General features: G+C 40.9%; 1 protein-coding gene across 1 annotated transcript in view; it reads left to right on the forward strand.

Annotated features, from left to right (window-relative positions):
* The window catches only part of LOC125107058 (cationic amino acid transporter 3-like), a 29,596-nt gene extending 11,411 nt beyond the window's left edge, over window positions 1–18,185 (forward strand). Inside the window, 2 exon segments of the mRNA XM_047741671.1 lie at window positions 15,917–17,839; window positions 17,841–18,185. Of these exon segments, the coding sequence (XP_047597627.1) occupies window positions 16,104–17,839; window positions 17,841–17,967 (1,863 nt within the window). The 5' untranslated portion in view covers window positions 15,917–16,103 and the 3' untranslated portion in view covers window positions 17,968–18,185.
* Window positions 18,186–18,419: the final 234 nt, after the last annotated feature.

Below are 18,419 nucleotides of genomic sequence, written 5' to 3' on the forward strand. Positions count from 1 at the left end.
CTCCATGCAATCCATGCCCTCTCCAATACCCACCACCTGGTTCCCCCAACCTCCCACCCCCCTCCCCTTCAAAACCCTCAGATTGTTTTTCAGAGTCCACAGTCTCTCATGGTTCACCTCCCTTTCCAATTTCCCTCAACTCCCTTCTCCTCTCTAACTCCCCTTGTCCTCCATGCTATTTGTTGTGATCCACAAATCAGTGAAACCATATGATAATTGACTCTCTCTGCTTGACTTATTTCACTCGGCATAATCTCTTCCAGTCCCGTCCATGTTGCTACAAAAGTTGGGTATTCGTCCTTTCTGATGGAGGCATAATACTCCATAGTGTATATGGACCACATCTTCCTTATCCATTCATCTGTTGATGGGCATCTTGGTTCTTTCCACAGTTTGGGGACCGTGGCCATTGCTGCTATAAACATTGGGGTACAGATGGCCCTTCTTTTCACTACATCTGTATCTTTGGGGTAAATACCCAGTAGTGCAATTGCAGGGTCATAGGGAAGCTCTATTTTTAATTACTTGAGGAATCTCCACACTGTTCTCCAAAGTGGCTGCACCAACTTGCATTCCCACCAACAGTGCAAGAGGATTCCCCTTTCTCCACATCCCCTCTAACACATGTTGTTTCCTGTCTTGCTAATTTTGGCCATTCTAAGATAGTGCACTTTGAGCTGTTCTGGATTACTTTCCTTATACTTTCAGTTTGTTGTGGTGAAAGAGACTTGGACTTCAGTTCTTGTGTCAGACTCTGACTTTGTCAATCTGGCCTGTAAACCCTGGGTGTACTTCCCTGGCTGTGGCCAGTTAATTCCTTGTACCTCAGACTTCAGCTGGGGAGGGAGAGGCAAGCTGGAAGCATCCTCAGGCAGAAGCTCTGCTCCTTGGTACATAAACAATGAATCTTGGAACACTGAAAAAATAAAATTATATTAAAAAAATGCTCTGTTCCTGGACTCCACCTTACCACCTACTATTCCTACCCTCCTTTCTAACTCTGATTTCTTCCAGTGCAGAGTTCTAGGCCCTGAGTTGTGCCACTGGACATTAATGAGGGGAGAGCTGGGGCAAGAGGAGCATACTGGAGAGACCTGATATCTATCTGTAGGTGTGGCCAGCCATTTCTGGAAGTAGAGTCATGTTGAAGGGGTTTGGAAAGAGTGTTTTTAGGGAGAGAGAGAAGTCTGTGTGAGGGTTGATGTAATGCCAGCAAGATGTGCACGTGTGGGGAAAGATTTGCCCTGTTGAAGCAGGAGCCACAGAAAAAGTTAATAGTAGGAAAGTGGTAAAAACAGTGAAAAGAAAGATGTAGAAATGTGATCTTAGAAGTTTGGATTTGATAGAGAACAAGAAACTGCCTGTTTGGAAGTGGTTATATGTGAGTGTGTGTCTGTGTGCGTCTTTATGAGACTTGAGCAAAGTGTCGTCTTCCAGAAGGTCAGTAGAGAGTACTCCCATTTCAGTTGTGTGGGGTAATGTAGCAGTCAGGAAGAATGTGATAGGGCTTTATTGTATTTCAAGGAAGGGCAACACTCTCTGATGGCTACTGAGTGAATCTGAGTGAGAGGTGAGAGCATGTTGTTGTTAGAGTTACCAATGTTATGGACCAGGAAGGTGGACCATGTAGTATAGCTGGCCCTGGATAGGCAGTATTTGCAAACCACAGGAACCTACTAGGTAGAAGAAGTATGAACAAAGTGCTAAGAGTCTATGTGACTTCATGTCAGCTGAATTGAACTGAGGGTTAGGTTGGTGATCTCCAAATATCTGAAACCAATGACTTCAGTTGGAATTCCTTAGATTTAATCAAACTTTTATGTAATTTCTTGGAATGAAATCCTTAGAGGCTGCTTTGCAATCCCCTTGTTTCTGGAAATATTTTGGATTTTCTTTGTTTGAAACTAAAATAGAAAGGCAATCCTTTATCTTATCTGTGGAGCTTCCTATATGAATAACATGTTCACAATGGCCTTTGTTCCTTATGTCAAGTCCATATTTGTTAATAACTTAATGTGGTGAGGTGATCCAAAAAGAGACAATGAGGAATAATGGTGTCTGATGTCCATTGGTCCTTATGATTGTTTCTATGAGTGATCAATAAATATTTTTTAAACATTTTTATTTAATTTCAATTAATTAACAGATAGTGTATTATTGGTTTCAGAGGTACAGGCCTGTGATTCATCAGTCTTTATATAACACCCTGTGTTCATTACATCACATGCCCTCCTTACTGTCCATCCCCCGAATACCCCATCACTCCATCCCCCTCCCCTCCAGCAACCCTCAGTTTGTTTCCTATGATTTAGAGTCTCATATGGTTTGTGTCTCTCTCTGGATTTATCTTGTTCCATCTTTTCCTTTCTTCCCATATGATCCTCCATTTTGTTTCTTAAATTCCACATATGAGCAAGATCATATGATAATCGTCTTTCTCTGATTGACTTATTTCTCATAGCAGAATACCTTCTAGTTTCAAGATAACATTTTTGATGCCTGTGCAATACTCCATTTGTGTGTGTGTGTGTGTGTGTGTGTGTGTGTATACATACATATATACCACATATTCTTTATCCATTCAAGTGTCAATGGATATCTGGACTCTTTCCATTATTTGGCTATTGTGGACATTGCTGCTTTGAACACTGGGGTGCAGGTGTCCCTTTGGATCACTACATTTATCTCTTTGGGGTAAGTACCCAGTAGTGCAATTGGTAGGTCATAGGGTAGCTCTATTTTCAACTTTTTGAGGAACCTCCATGCTCTTTCTAGAGTGGCTGCACCTGCTTGCATTTCTACCTACAGTATAGGAGGATTCCCTTCTCCACATCCTCATCAACATCTCTTGGTTCCTGATTTGTTAATTTTAGCCATTCTGACTGCTGTGTGGTGGAATCTCATTGTGGTTTTGATTTCTATTTCTCTGATGATGAGTGATTTTGAACACTTTTTCATGTGTCTGTTGGCCATCTGTATGTCTTCTTTGGAGAAATGTCTGTTCATGTCTTCTGACCATTTCTTGATTGGATTATTTGTTCTTTGGGCATTGAGTTTGATAAGTTCTTCATAGATTTTGAATACTACCTCTTTACCTGATATGTCATATGCAAGATCTTCTGCCATTCTGTCAGTTATTTTTGGTTTTGTCAACTCTTTCCTTTGCTGTGCAAAAGTTTTTATCCCTTTTAAAAAAGATTTTGTTTATTTATTTGACACTGAGAGAGAGAGAGATCATAAGTAGGCAGAGAGACAGGTAGAGAGAGAGGGGGAGGCAGGTTCCCTACTGAGCAGAGAGCCTGATGCAGGGCTTGATCCCAGGACCCTGAGACCATGACCTGAGCCGAAGGCAGAGGCTTAACCCACTGAGCCACCCAGGTGCCCCAAAAGTTTTTATCTTGATGAGGTCCCAATAGTTCATTTTTGCCTTTGTTTCCCTGCCTTTGGAGAAGTCTCTGTCAAGAACTTGCCACAGCTGAGGGCACAGAAGTTCCTGCCTGTGTTCTCCTCAAGGATTTTGATGGACTCCTGTCTCACATTGAGGTCTTCCATCCATTTTGAGTCTATTTTTGTGGATGGTATAAGGAAATGGTCCAGTTTCATTCTTCTACATGTGGCTGTCCGATTTTCCAGCACCAATTGTTGAAGGGACTGTCTTTTTTCCACTGGATGTTCTTTCCTGCTTTGTCAAAGATTAGTTGGCCATAGAGTCAAGAGTTTATTTCTGGGTTCTCTATTTTCTGCCATTGATCTATGTGTCTGTTTTTGTGTGGGTACCATACTCTCTTGATGATTACAGCTTTGTAACAGAGCTTGAAGCCCAAGATTGTGATGCCACCAGGTTTGGTTTTCTTTTTCAACATTGCTTTCACTATTCAGGGTCTTTTCTGTTTCTGAACAAATTTTAGGATTATTTGTTCCAGTTCTGTGAAAAAAAGCTGATGATATTTTGCTAGGGATTGCATCAAATGTGTAGATTGTTCTAGGTAACATTGGCATTTAACAATATATGTTCTTCCAATTCATGAGTGTGTAATATTTTTCCATTTCTTTGTGTCTTCCTCAATTTCTTTCATGAGTGTTCTATAGTTTTCTGAGTACAGAGCCTTTGCCTTTTTGGTTAGGTTTACTCCTAGGTATCTTATGGTTTGGGGTGCAATTGTAAATGGGATCAACTCCTTAATTTCTCTTTCTCCTATCTCATTGTTTCTGTATAGGAATATTACTGATTTCTGTGCATTGATTTTATATCCTGCCAATTTGTTACATTCCTGTATGAGTTCTAGCAATTTTGGGATGGAATCTTTGGGTTTTCCACATAAGGCATTATGTCATTTGCTCAGATTGAGAATTTGACTTCTTCTTTGTCAATTAGGATGGCTTTTATTTCTTTTTGATGCCTGATTGCTGAGACTAGGACTTCTAGTACTATGTTCAATAGTGGTGCTGATAGTGGACATTCCTGCTGTGTTCTTGACCTTGGGTGAAAAGCTCTCAATTTTTCCCCATTGAGAATGATATTCACTCTGGGCTTTACATAGATGGTTCTTATGACATTGAGGCATGTTCCTTCTATCCCTACACTGTGAAGAGTTTTAATTAAGAAAGAATGCTGTACTTTGTCAAATGCTTTTTCTGCATCTATTGAGATGGTTCTTGCCCTTTCTTTTATTTATGTAGTGTATCACATTGATTGATTTGTGGATGTTGAACCATCCTTGCAGCCCAGGAATAAATCTTGCTTGGTCATGGTAAATAATCTTTTTATCATACTGTTGGATCCTATTGACTAATATTTTGGTGAGAATTTTTGCATCCATGTTCATCAGTGATATTGGTCTTTAATGCTCCTTTTTTGGTGGGGTCTTTGTCTAGTATTGGGATCAAGGTAATGCTGGACTCATAAAAAGAGCTTGGAAGTTTTTCTTCCATTTCTATTTTTTTGAAATAGAAGCTTCAGAAGAATATGTATTATTTCTTCTTTAATGTTTAGAAGAATTCCTCTGGGAAGCCATCTGGCCCTGGCCTCCTGTTTGTTTGGGAGATTTTTGATGACTGCTTTAATTTCCTTGCTGGTTATGGGTCTGTTTGGGTTTTCTATTTCTTCCTGGCTCAGTTTTGGTAGTTCATACATCACTAAGAATGCATCTATTTCTTTCAGATTGCCTAATTTGTTGGCATATAGTTCTCATGATGTGTTCTTATAATTGTTTGTATTTCTCTGGTGTTGGTTGTGACCTCTCTTCTTTCATTCATAATTTTATTTATTTGGGTCCTTTCTCTTTTCTTTTTGATAAGTCTGGCCAGGGCTTTACCTATGTTTTTAAGTTCTTTCAAAGAACCATATCCTACTTTTGTTGATCTGTTTTACTGATCTTTTGGTTTTATTTCATGGTTTCTGCTCTAATCTTAATTATTTCTCTTCTCTTGCTGGGTTTAGGCTTTATTTGTTGTTCTTTCTCCAGCTCCTTTAGGTGTGAGGTTAGGTTGTGTATTTGAGAACTTTCTTGTTTCTTGAGAGAGTCTTGTATGTTATTTACTTCCCTCTAGGAGTGCCTTTACTGCATCCCCAAGATTTTGACCAATTGTGTTTTCATTTTCATTTGTTTCCATGAATTTTTTCAATTCTTCTTTAATTTTCTGCTTGGCCCATTCAGTCTTTAGCGGGATGCTCTTTAGGCTCTATGTATTTGAGTTCTTTCCAACTTGCCTCTTGTGATTGAGTTTCAGTTTCAAAGCACTGTGGTCTGAAAATATATGGGGAATTATCCCAATCTTTTGGTACCAGTTGAGACCTGATTTGTGACCAATTATGTGATCTATTCTGGAGAATGTTCCTCGTGCACTAAAGAAGAGTGCGTATTCTGTTGCTTTAGGATGGAATGTTCTGAATATATCTGTGAAGTCCATCTGGTCCAGTTTGTCATTCAAAGCCCTTATTTCCTATTGATCTACTTAGATGATCTGTCCATTGCAGTGAGGGGAGTGTTAAAGGCTTATACTATTATTGTGTTATTATTGATGTGTTTCTTTGATTTTGTTATAAATTGGCTTATTACTTGACTGTTCCCATGTTGGGTGCAGAAATATTTACAATTTTTAGGTCTTCTTGTTGGATAGACTGTTTAATTATGATATAGTGTCCCTCCTCATCTCTTATTACATTCTTTGGTTTAACATCTAATTTTTTGATATAAGGATTGCCTCCTCAGCTTCCCTTTGATGTCCATTAGCATGATGGACACCCCCTCACTTTCAATCTGGAGGTGTCTTTGGGTCTAAAATAAGTCTCTTGCAGACAGCATATCAATGGATCTTGGTGTTGTTGTTGTTGTTGCTGTTTTAAATTCAGTCTAATAATCTGTGTCTTTTTATTAGGGCATTTAGCCCATTTGCATTCAGAGTGACTATCAAAAGATATGAATTTAGTGCCATTGTATTACCTGTAAGGTGACTGTTACTGTATATTGTCTTTGTTCCTTTCTGGTCTATGTCACTTTTGGGCTCTCTCTTTGCTTAGAGGACCCCTTTCAATATTTCTGGTGAGGCTGGTTTGGTGATCACAAATTCTTTTAGTTTCTGTTTGTCCTGGAAGGTTTTTTTTTAAATCACTCCTATTTTGAATGAAATCGTAGCTGGATAAAGTATTCTTGGCTGGATGTTTTTCTCATTTAGCATCCTGAATATATAATGCCAGTCGTTTCTGGCCTGCCAGTTCTCTGTGGATAGCTCTGTTGCCAGTCTATTGCTTCTATCCTTGTAGGTTACTGACCTCTTGTCCCAAGCAGCTCTCAGGATTTTCTCTTTGTCTCTGAGATTTGTAAATTTCACTATTATATTTCAGAGTGGTGACCTATTTTTATTGATTTTGAGGGGAGTTTCCTGTGCCTTCTGGATTTTGGTGCCTTTTCCTTCCTCAAATTAGGGAAGTTCTCCACTGTAATTTGCTTCAATATACCTTCTGCTTCTCGGGGCACCTGGGTTGCTCAGTGGGTTAAGCCTCTGCCTTCGGCTCAGATCATGATCCCAAGGTCCTGGGATCGAGCCCCACACTGGGCTCTCTGCTCAGTGGGGAGCCTGCTTCCTCCTCTCTCTCTGCCTGCCTCTCTGCCTACTTGTGATCTCTGTCAAATAAATAAATAAAATCTTTAAAAAAAAAACCTCACAAAAACAAAGACACCTTCTGCTTCTCTCTCTCTTTCCTCTTCTTTTGGGATTCCAATCATTCTAATATTGTTTCATCTTATGGTATTACTTAGCTCTTAAATTCTCCCCTTGTGATCCAGTAGTTGTTTGTCTTTTTCTCAGCTTCTTTATTCTCCATCATTTGGTCTTCTACATCCCTAATTCTCTCTTCTGCCCCATTTATCCTAGCAGGTAGAGCCTCCATTTTTAATTGCATCTCATTAATAGTCTTTTTTTATTTCGACTTGGTTAGATTTTAGTTCTTTTATTTCTCCAGAAAGGGATTCTCTAATGTCTTCTATACTTTTCAAGCTCAACTAGTATCTGTTTAATCATTATTTTGATACTCTAGTTCCAGTATCTTATATATGTCTATATTCATTAGATCACTGGCTGTCAGTACTTTCTCTTGTTCTCTTTTTTCATGTTTTTTCCATTTTTTCATTCTGTCCAGAGAACAATAGATGAACAAGTGAACAATGTATTAAAAGTGGCAACAACTATCCCAGAGAAATATACACTAAACAAATAAGACAGGACCTGAAACTGGGGAAAAGAAAAAAAGGGAGTGAATATAACCAAATTAGTGAGCAGAATAGAGCAATACTCTGGATTCTGTGTGTATTTTGTTTTGGTTTTTAGAAAACTAGATCCCAAAATTGTAAAGAAAGAAAAAAATATATATGTGTGTGTAGAATATAACTGTAAAACTGGATATTAAAAGACAAGAAAATAAGTCAAGCAGAGAAAGTCAATTATCATATGGTTTCACTTACTTGTGGAGCATAAGGAATAACACAGAGGACATGGGGAGATGGAGAGGAGAAGTGAGTTGGGGGAAATTAGAGAGGGAGACAAACCATGAGAGACTGTGGACTCTGAGAAACATACTGAGGGTTTTGGAAGGGAAGGATGGGGGAGATGGGTAAGCCCGGTGGTGGGTATTAAGGAGGGCATGTATGCATGGAGCACTAGGTGTGGTGCATAAACAATGAATCTTAGAACACTGAAAAATTAAAATTTAATAAAATAAAACTCAGTTTGGCTGATAGAAAAAAAGATAAGAAAAAATAAACAACAACAAAAAAGGAAGGGATATAAACAGACAGTTGAACTGAAGAGAGGATTACACTATGACCTGAGTGTATTTTGGTCAGTTTGTTAGAAGAAACTACATCTCAAAATTGTAAGGAAAGAAAAACTTCTATATAGAAAAATGAAATTAAATACATTGAAAGGATAGGCTGTAACTATAAAGATGAAAATTGAGGCGCCCAGGTGGCTCAGTGGTTAAGCCTTTCCCTTCAGCTCAGGCCTTGATCTCAGGGTCCTAGGATCAAGCCCTACATTGGACTCTCTGCTCAGCAGGGAGACTGCTTCACCCTCTCTCTCTGACTGCCTCTCTGCCTATTTGTGATCTCTCTCTCTCTCTGTCAAATAAATAAATAAAATCTTTTTAAAAAGATGAAAATTAAAAAATGCTTTAATAAAATAAAACAAAAGAATTTTAAAAAGGAAAAAAAAGAAAAACAAAAGAAAAACAACTACAACAACAACAAGAAAGAGAATCTGATTAAACAGTGAATAGAACCAGAACCATACACTAGATTTTGGGTGTATTTTGGTCTGTTAGAAGAAAATGCATCTCAAAATTGTAAAGAAAGAATATATATATATATATATATATATATATATATATATACACAAAAATAAGATTAAATACAATGAAAGGATAGAGTGTAACTGTAAAAATGAAAATTAAAAAAGATTTTAAAAAGTAGTTGATAAAATAAGAAATTGGTTGAAAAGGGAAAGAAAAAATAAAAAAATAAATAAAGTTGAAAGATGAAAGAATCATTGGAAAAAAGCCATGAATTCTATGTGTTGAATTCTGCTAGTGCTAGAGTTTGCAGTTCTCATTGATTGGTAAACTTGGTCTTGGCTGCATCTTCTTGCTGATCTTCTTGGGGGAGGGCCCCCTTGCGTTGATTCTCAGGAGTCTTTGCCCCAGGCGGAATTGTACTGCCCTTGTGAGGGGGCCAGGCTAAGTGATCTGCTCTGTTTGCTCTCTGTGGTTTTTGTTCCTTGGAGGCTTTCCATCTGCTCTAGATGATGAGAATGAAAATGGTGCCCTCCCAATGTCTGGCCTGGAGCCAAAAGTTTGGGACCCCCAAACCTCCATGAGCCCTCAGAGAAAAGCAGTCAGTCACTCCTCTCTCCCTGGTCTCTGGCTGCACTCCATACTCACTCAGCCTGTGACTGAGCATTTCTATCTCAGTCACAGGACCATGTTTCAAGTCTCCAAACCCTGTAGACTTCTCCTGGGGCTCACACTACTCCCAGGGGAACAAGGTGGGTCTTGTCTTCCCTGCTGCTTGTTGGGCCCCTGTAAGGAACAGTCAGCCGACTGTGCCATGGTTTGTGGTTTATGTGAACCCTGAGCTGACATCCCACTCTTTGCAGCCGACTTCCTTGCTCCAATACCTGGGAGCTCTGCTGTACTCAGGCACCCCTGGTCTTCCTGTGACCCCAGGGATCCCAAGTCCACACTGTCCCAGCAAGGGTTCCCTTACTTAGCAGGCTGAGGGATGTTGTTCCCCAGAGCAGATTTCTAAAATTTCAGATTTTGTGATCCTCTGCTCTGTCACTTGCTGGTAGCCAGCTGATGGAGGCTCCCTCCCCTCCATGGGTCTGTCTTCCCATGTATTGCCTTGGATTCACTTTTCCATACCTCCTACCTTGCAGAAAGTGGTCACTTTTCTATTTGTAGAGTTGCAGCTATTCTTTTCTTAGATCTCTGGTTGAGTTCCAGAGGTTCAGAATGATTTGATAGCTATCTAGCTTAATTCCTGGAACCAGACAAAATTAAGGTCTCTTACCCCTCTACCATCTTGGACTCTCCTCCTTGATCAATAAATCTTAACAATGCTCTAGGTGCTGTGTTCTCAGTGCTGGTCACGGACATGGGTCACAATGGGGAACACTAATGCCCATTTTTAGTCCAGGAGGGTGTCTTCTACTTGGTATCTAGAGACCTATTATCTTATATTTCGACTAAAAACCAAGCAAAGGGAAATGGTCTCAAGTTGTGGGCAGGAATTACAATTAGCTATAAAATTGTATCCGGGGACTATTGGAATAGGTACAGGGATGCTTTAGAATCTTCCTTGGCATCTAAAAGGATGGTCTGAAGACATTGTGGTCCCAGATTTGGTTTAGACTTTAGCAAGATATGGTTTAGATGGAGCTTTCGGATTTCATGAACCCACTACATCTAGCTCTGGCCCATCATTATATATGTGGGAAGAGAAGAAAGACACTGACAGATGGTGGCCTGGTCACAAAGGGAAGAACTGGCTCAATACTCCTTTATTAGCCATGTCCTGGAGTCTTGACTCTTTGTGGAGAATGGGTGCTGCAGGAGAACGTTGTCTTTGATGTAACAAAGAACCAAGGTCAAATTTCAGCTCTTCTTTTTACTGGCTGTAGGAGCTTGGGACAGTTGTCTAACTTCTCAGTTTGTAAAGTAGAATAATAGTACTTATGTCATTGGATTGTTATGGGGGTTAAGTGAAATATCTGTGCAATACTTGGAGCTCATAAATTCTGGTTCTCTTTCAGCCCTCTGTCCACGGAGGCCTCAATGTTGCACATATTCTTGGTACCCCTATTTGCCAGATAACATTTTTCTCTGCCTCCAGCCTCTGCACATGTTTCCCAGTGCCTCCAGAGTCCAAGTCCTGGACCCTGGTGTATTATTTTGTGTTGTCTGACAAAATTACAATAAGATGATAGAGTTTTTATATATTTTAATTTTTTAAAAGATTTTATTTGAGAGAGAGCGAGAGCGAGTGAGAACATAATTAGGGGCAGGGAGAGAGGGAGTTTGACATATGTCTGGGTCCCTGGAACCTGAGATGATGACATGAGCCAAAAGCAGACCCTTAACCAAGTGAGCCCCCCAGGTGCCCCAAGGATAGAAATTTTATAACTATACTAAGATGAGCCATGGTTGTAGTTTCTTTCTGGGAATGTTTGCTTGCTGAGAAATTTGATTGTAAATCAAATCCAAGGGAGTCCTATCTTCTCACTCACTCCTCTGATCTAATGTTCCTGATTTTGGGCTAGATCATTCTGGGTGGGATTTAGTTCCAACCAAACATAATGGCATGCTTGTTTATAAAGGACATTTAGGGAAGGAGAAACCATAACCTTTTACTACTGGGATATTGTTGTTTTCTTACTACCTTTTTATTTTGACAAATATCAAACCTATAGAAAGTTGCAAGAAGAGTAGCATTAACACCCCTTTATCTTTCAATAAGGTTGGGCAGTTCTTAATATTTTGGTACATTTGCTTGTTCTCTCCAATGTGTGTGTATGTGTGTGTGTGTGTGTGTGTGTGTGTGTGTGTGTGTGTGTGAAATATGGTCCATATGCAAAGTTTACTAATTATTCTCCCTGATCCAGGTGAAACTATTCTCTCTGATCCCTGATGCAGGGCCCTGCATTGCATCTCATTGCCATGTCTCTTTATTCTCCTTTACTCTGCAACAGTTCCTCAGCCTGCCATTCCTGACAATGACAGTTTTGAACATACAGGTCAGTTGTTTTATAGAAAGTCAACTTTCTGTGGAAAATTGTTTTATAGGCTGATCATTTTTTAAAAAATATTTTATTATTTATTTGACAGAGAGAGATCACAAGCAGGCAGAGAGGCAGGCAGAGAGAGGAGAGGAGGAAGCAGGCTCCCACCAAGGAGAGAGCCCAATGTGGGGCTCGATCCCAGGACCCTGAGATCATGACCTGAGCCAAAGGCAGAGACTTAACCTGCTGAGCCTCCCAGGCACCCCTAGGCTGATCATTTTTTAAAAAATTATTTATTTTTTTTTATTTTCAGCATAACAGTATTTCTTATTTTTGCACCACACCCAGTGCTCCATGTAATCCGTGCCCTCTCTAATACCCACCACTTGGTTCCCCCAACCTCCCACCCCCCACCGCTTCAAACCCCTCAGATTGTTTTTCAGAGTCCATAGTTTATCATGGTTCACCTCCCCTTCCAATTTTTTAAACTTACATTTTTATTTAGATTCTAGTTAGTTAAGACATATGGTAAAATTGGGTTCAGGTGTTAGTGATTCATCCCTTACATCTGACAGTGCTCATCCTAAGTGCCCTCCTTAAACCCATCATCCATTTAGCCCATTCCCCCACCCACCTTCCTCCAGCAACCCTCAGTTTGTTTTCTGTCATTAAGGGTCTTTTATGGTTTGCCACTCTCTCTCTGTTTTCATCTTATTTTATTTTTCTTTCCTTCCCCCTATGTACATCTCTATTGTTTGTTAAATCCTACATATGAGTGAAATCATATGGTCTATTTCTTTCTGTTACTAACTTATTTCTTTTAGGATGGTAAGCTCTAGTTCCATCCACATCATTGAAAATGGCAAGATTTCCCTCTTTTTGATGTAGGAGTAATAGTCCATTGTGTGTATACACACACAGACACACACACACACACACACACACACACACACATCCATCTTCTTTATTCATTCATCAGTTGATGAATATATAGATGAGTGAATGATGATTATGAATGAATGATGTGATTCATTCTATGAATCAATGATGTGACTATGATATATGAATGAATGATGTGCAGAGGATGGAGGAAGGAATAATGTTATGTGGCAATGAAAGAATGATATCTATATATCTATCTATATATATATATATGTTAAAGAAGATGGATAGATAGATAGATAGATATAGATATATATATATATCAGTTGATGGGAATTTGGCTATTGTTAATGACGTTGGTATAAACATCAGGTGTGAGTTCCCCTTTGAATCAGTATTTTTGTATCCTTTGGGGTAAATACCCAGCAGTGCCGTTGCAGGGTCATAGTGTAGCTCTATTTTTAATTTCTTAAGGAATCTCTACACTGTTTTCCAAAGTGGCTGCACCACCTTGCATTCCCAACAACAGTGTAAGAGGGTTCCCTTTTCTCCATAGCCTCTCCAACACTTGTTTACTGTCTTGTTAATTTTGGCCATTCTGACTGGTGTAAGGTGGTATCTCAATGTGGTTTTGATTTGAATCTCCCTGATGGCTAAAGATGGGGAACATTTTTTCATGTGTTTGTTGGCCATTTGTGTGTCTTCTTTGGAGAAGTGTCTGTTCATGTCTTCTGCCCATTTTTTGATGTGATTATCTGTTTTTTGAGCATTGAGTTTGAGGAGTTCTTTATAGATCTTGGATATCAGCCCTTTGTCTGTAGTGTCATTTGAGACTATCTTAATTCCACTAAGATTGTGCTTCAGGATGGTGCCCCAGTGACACTCCCACCAGGAGTGTGTGATAATTTATTTCTTCTTATGGAATTCTCATGTTGATCCAGTGAGGGAAGTCAAGTGAGGATCCTAGTGGATGAAAAGATGGAGGCTTAGAGTTTAAGCAAATTACCCAAGTTCCTGTCATCACAAGGAAGGGCCAGGGCTCACATCCAGCATTTTTGACCAATGCTTATTGTTCTTATCTCTATAGTACCCAGCACTAACTGTTCCAGATGAGGCATCTGTAGAAAAAGATCTTATTATTGTTATTGTATTGAGTCTTGCATTTCTAGATGCCTGGTCTAACTCAGTAAGCCTAGGAACCACCATGTGTTAGCACCAGCATGAATGAGGGTGTCTAATTAGAGTCCTAGCATTTCAGTGTGAATCATATGGGATAAAATTGTTTGTTTGCATTGTCTCATGAAGGCTAGGAGTTTTAGTGGATGATTTTGAGTGTGCATCTTTATAAAGACTGATTTATTTTCAGTGTTTTGTTTACTTTGGACCATTTTCAGTATTAAGTACTAGGTAGATGATACTAAGTCCACATTATTAGGAACTGAGCTACGTACTTACAGACATCATTTCACTTACTTCTCACAACTTCCCTGTGAGGGAGTTATTTTTACTCCCATTTGACTCTTGTGGAAACTACAGCTTTGTGAGGAAAACTAATTTTTCCAGAGTCACCGGGTGTGAGATTGAGGTATGATTTGAACCTGTATAGTCTACCTGTAGAACCTTACTCTTCACTAATCAACTCTGCTGCCTTTCTGTGAAGGAAGGTTTTAGAATCTCTTCCCCTTGAACTTGAGGACAATTTCTTGTCAGTTGGGTGGTTGAGAGCAGTCACGGAAAGTACAGGGTTTGTGGACAAGAGTATCCAGAGGGAGAGAATCTAACATTTGAAAGTGTCCCCAGATATATACATTATGCCTCCCTTTGTCCCCCAAAGTGAGAACCTCTGATTTAGGATATCCTACCTGGATTATTGGGCCTGAGCATGATGCCTTCAAAAAGTAGGGATTCTCTGACTGGGTGTGGGTGGTTGGTTGCCCATAACTCCAGGCAGCCTGATTTTTTTTTAAAGGATTTTATTTATTTATTTGAGAGAGAGAGAGAGATCACAAGTAGACGGAGAGGCAGGCAGAGAGAGAGGGAGAAGCAGGCTCCCTGCTGAGCAGAGAGCCTTATGCAGGGCTCGATTCCAGGACCCTGAGATCATGACCTGAGTCAAAGGCAGAGGCTTGGGGCACCTGGGTGGCTCAGTGGGTTAAAGCCTCTGCCTTTGGCTCAGGTCATGATCTCAGGGTCCTGGAATCGAGCCTCGCATAAGGCTCTCTGCTCAGCAGGGAGCCTGCTTCTCCCTCTCTCTCTGCCTGCCTCTCTGTCTACTTGTGATCTGTCTGTCAAATAAATAAATAAAAATCTTTAAAAAAAAAAAGGCAAAGGCTTAAACCGCTGAGCCACCCAAGTGCCCCCGGCCTGATATTTTTAAACAAGCATCCTCAAAGGCAAATGATTCTTTATCACCCTGTGTGACTCATACCTGCCATGAATGGTGTGCAGTCAAGGTTTTATCACAGTTGGTTTTCCCTTCACACTATCCATTTTGCTCACCTTCCACAAGGAAGGTAATACCATGTATATCTCTACCTAAGCCTGAATTATAAAGATTGCTTGGCTACAAATTATGTACCTTAATGTCCACTAGATCATAATTCTGGATTATGGCCTCTTTCAGCTTTCTTTTCTCAGCATGGTCATTTGTTCAACAAACATTCATTGAGTATTTACTTCACAGTCTGATGGAGGAGACTAGCAGCTAACCTGGAATTCTGACACATTAGGATCAATGGCACATGGGGGAAACCCAGTGCTAGGAGAGCACATAGAAAGGGCACCATAAACATCAGGGGAGGCTTCCTGAGGAAGCAACTGCTGATCTGTGAACTGAAAGAGAAGTGGGGTAGCTACATGAAGGGGCCAAAAAGGCAGTAGAGGCAAAGGAACAGTGTGAGTGTCAAATTCCACAGCTGGAGCAGGAACTGGGCAAGGGATGAGGCTGGAGGAATAAGCACAGATCATATTATGAACAAAGGAAGGACAGTGTGGAACCATGGAATGGTATGAAGCCTGATTGTGGGTTGGGGACACCTCAAATAGTGTAGAAAGATTCCATAAGTTAAGAATTGACGCTCATTACCTATCTCCTGTTCTTGTTGGTAAATCATACAACAAGCACACAATCCTGTGTGTGATTCCTTCTTACCCCTGGTGTCAGTTTCTATGATTTTTTCGATGCAACAAGTTACATGTGGCCTTTGATTTTCGGTTGTTTGGTTGAACACCATTGTTCAATAAATATGTATTGTTTTCATAGGCATTCTGGAATGATAGCATGTACCCAAAGAAATAGGAAGCAGCAGCTTTGAAGCCTGAGCAACGGACCTCGGCAACCCCAATCCAACTTGGCTTAACTCAGCCTCACTGATCCAAATCCAACACTCTTGGCTCCAGGGGCTTGCGACAGCTCCCTAATCCTTAGAATCTTCTTCAATTCCTCTAGAATGCTGCGTCAGGCACTTCGCAGGTTTGGTCAAAAGCTGGTAAGCAGACGTCCACTGGAGAAAGAAGTGTATGAGTTTGAAATTGACAAAAAACTAAGGACTCTGGATTTAGTGGCCCTGGGTGTGGGCCGCACAGTGGGTGTCGGTGTGTACTTCCTGGCTAATGAGGTGGCCGGTAACCAAGCAGGACCATCCATTGTGATCTGCTTTTTGGTGGCAGGTCTAACATCACTGTTGGCTGGGCTGTGCTATGCCGAGTTTAGTGTCCGGATTCCCCATTCTGGCTCTGCATATCTCTACAGCTACGTCACTGTAGGTGAACTCTGGGCTTTCGTCACTGGCTGGAATCTCATCCTCTCCATTGTTGCTGATGCATTCATTGTGGTACAGGCCTGGATCTTAACTTTTGACATCGTCGTTGGGAACCGGATCTCTGAGACTCAGCAAGAGACCATCTCACAGTATGTTCCCCAAGTCACTGCAGAAAATCTACGCTACTTTTTTGTCATCTTTTTGGTTTTGTTCATGGAACTGCAATCTATGAGTTGGAGTAGGTTCGTCATAGTTTTCAAAGTGTTCACATTGGTGAAGGTTTTGGTTCTCAGCTTTTTCATCATCTCAGGCTTCATTAAGGGTGATCTGCACAACTGGAAACTCACAGAAGAGGACTACATACAGGCTGGACTCAATGGCACCTCTAGCTTGGGTCCTCTGGGCTCTGGAGGATTTGTCCCTTTTGGCTTTGAGGGCATTCTCCGTGGATCAGCTACCTGTTCCTATGCATTTATAGGTTTCGGCATTATTGTTACCAGAGTCAAAGGATCACACAATCCCCAGTGTTCCATCCCCATGGGCATTGTGATTTCACAGCTATTCTGCTTTTTGCTGTATTTTGGTGTCTCTGCAGCACTTACACTCATGGTTCCTTATTACCAGCTTCAACCTGGTAGCACCTTGCCTGAGGTATTTCTCCATATTGGCTGGGTCCCTGCCTACTATGTTGTAGCTTTTGCAATTTTCTGTAGTATTCTTGACAACACCTATTTGGGCTTTATATTCCCTATATATCGGATGATACGCATGATGGCAGAGGACAACATCTTGTTCCCTTTTCTTGCCAGGATCCATACTGAATCATATGCCCATATCATATCCACTGTGATCTTTGGCATTATTGCAACAATCATGGTATTCTTCTTTGGACTCACTGATATTCTGGAGTTCACGTCAATTGGGGCCTTGATAACTTATTCCCTGGTAGTTCTTTGTGTTCTCATCATCAGGTATCAGCCTGATAGGAGGAAGGAGGAAAATGAACTAGAAGTGCAGGAATAGAATGGGGAAATTGAATTAAAAGTACAGGAAGAGAATGAGGAAAATGAAACAGAGGTGCAATAGGAGAATGGGGGAAATGAAATACAGGTGCAGGAGGAAACTGCACCTGCAGCAGAGAAGCTGACTCTAAGGAGACTATTTTTTCCAGGCAGCCCCACCCCCACTCCACTCTCTGGCCGGGTTGTCTATGTTTGCTCTTCACTTCTTGCTCTGCTGCTGACTCTCCTCTGCCTGGTGCTGGCCCACTGGCCAAGTCTGCTTTCTGGAGACCCAGTGCCAATCACCATGGTTGTGCTGCTCCTTGTGCTCATTACTGGGATCACTGGGGTCATCTGGAGACAGCGACAGAGCTCCACTCCCCTTCAATTTAAGGTCCCTGCTCTGCCTCTCCTCCCACTCTTGCATCTTTGTGAATGTTTGCCTTATGATACAGATGGCAGCTGCCACCTGGGCCTTTTTTGGTGTCTGGATGCTGATTGGGGTTGCTCTCTACTTTGGCAATGGGATCCAGCAAAGCCTGGTCACTTGATCCCACTTAAAGGCCCAAACTGTAGACTCAGCAGTGAACTCAGAAGTACCAGTACATATTTGGCTTGACATCATCACCAGTGAATGCAGACTGGCTCCCCTACACAATAATGGGGAGTACTCTTGAGCACATGGAAAGCTAGGGCTCCTATGAGATATTGGTGGGGGAACACTAACAGAGCTTTGTGTTTACAGTACAGTAAAGGATGTGTCTTTGCTCTTCCCCCCTCCTTTTTTTTTACTTTCTACTTTTTTTAAAAAAAGATTTTATTTATTGATTTGATAGAGAGAGACACAGCAATAGAGGGAACACAAGAAGGGAACGCAGCAGGCAGAGGGAGAAGCAGGCTTTCCACAGAGCAGAGAGCCTAATGCAGGGATCAAGCCCATGACCCTGGGATCATGACCTGAACTGAAGGCAGATGCTTAACTAACTGAGCCACCCAGGCACCT

This window comes from Lutra lutra, chromosome 8, assembly GCF_902655055.1.
Source record: "Lutra lutra chromosome 8, mLutLut1.2, whole genome shotgun sequence".
Taxonomy (NCBI): Eukaryota; Metazoa; Chordata; class Mammalia; order Carnivora; family Mustelidae; genus Lutra; species Lutra lutra.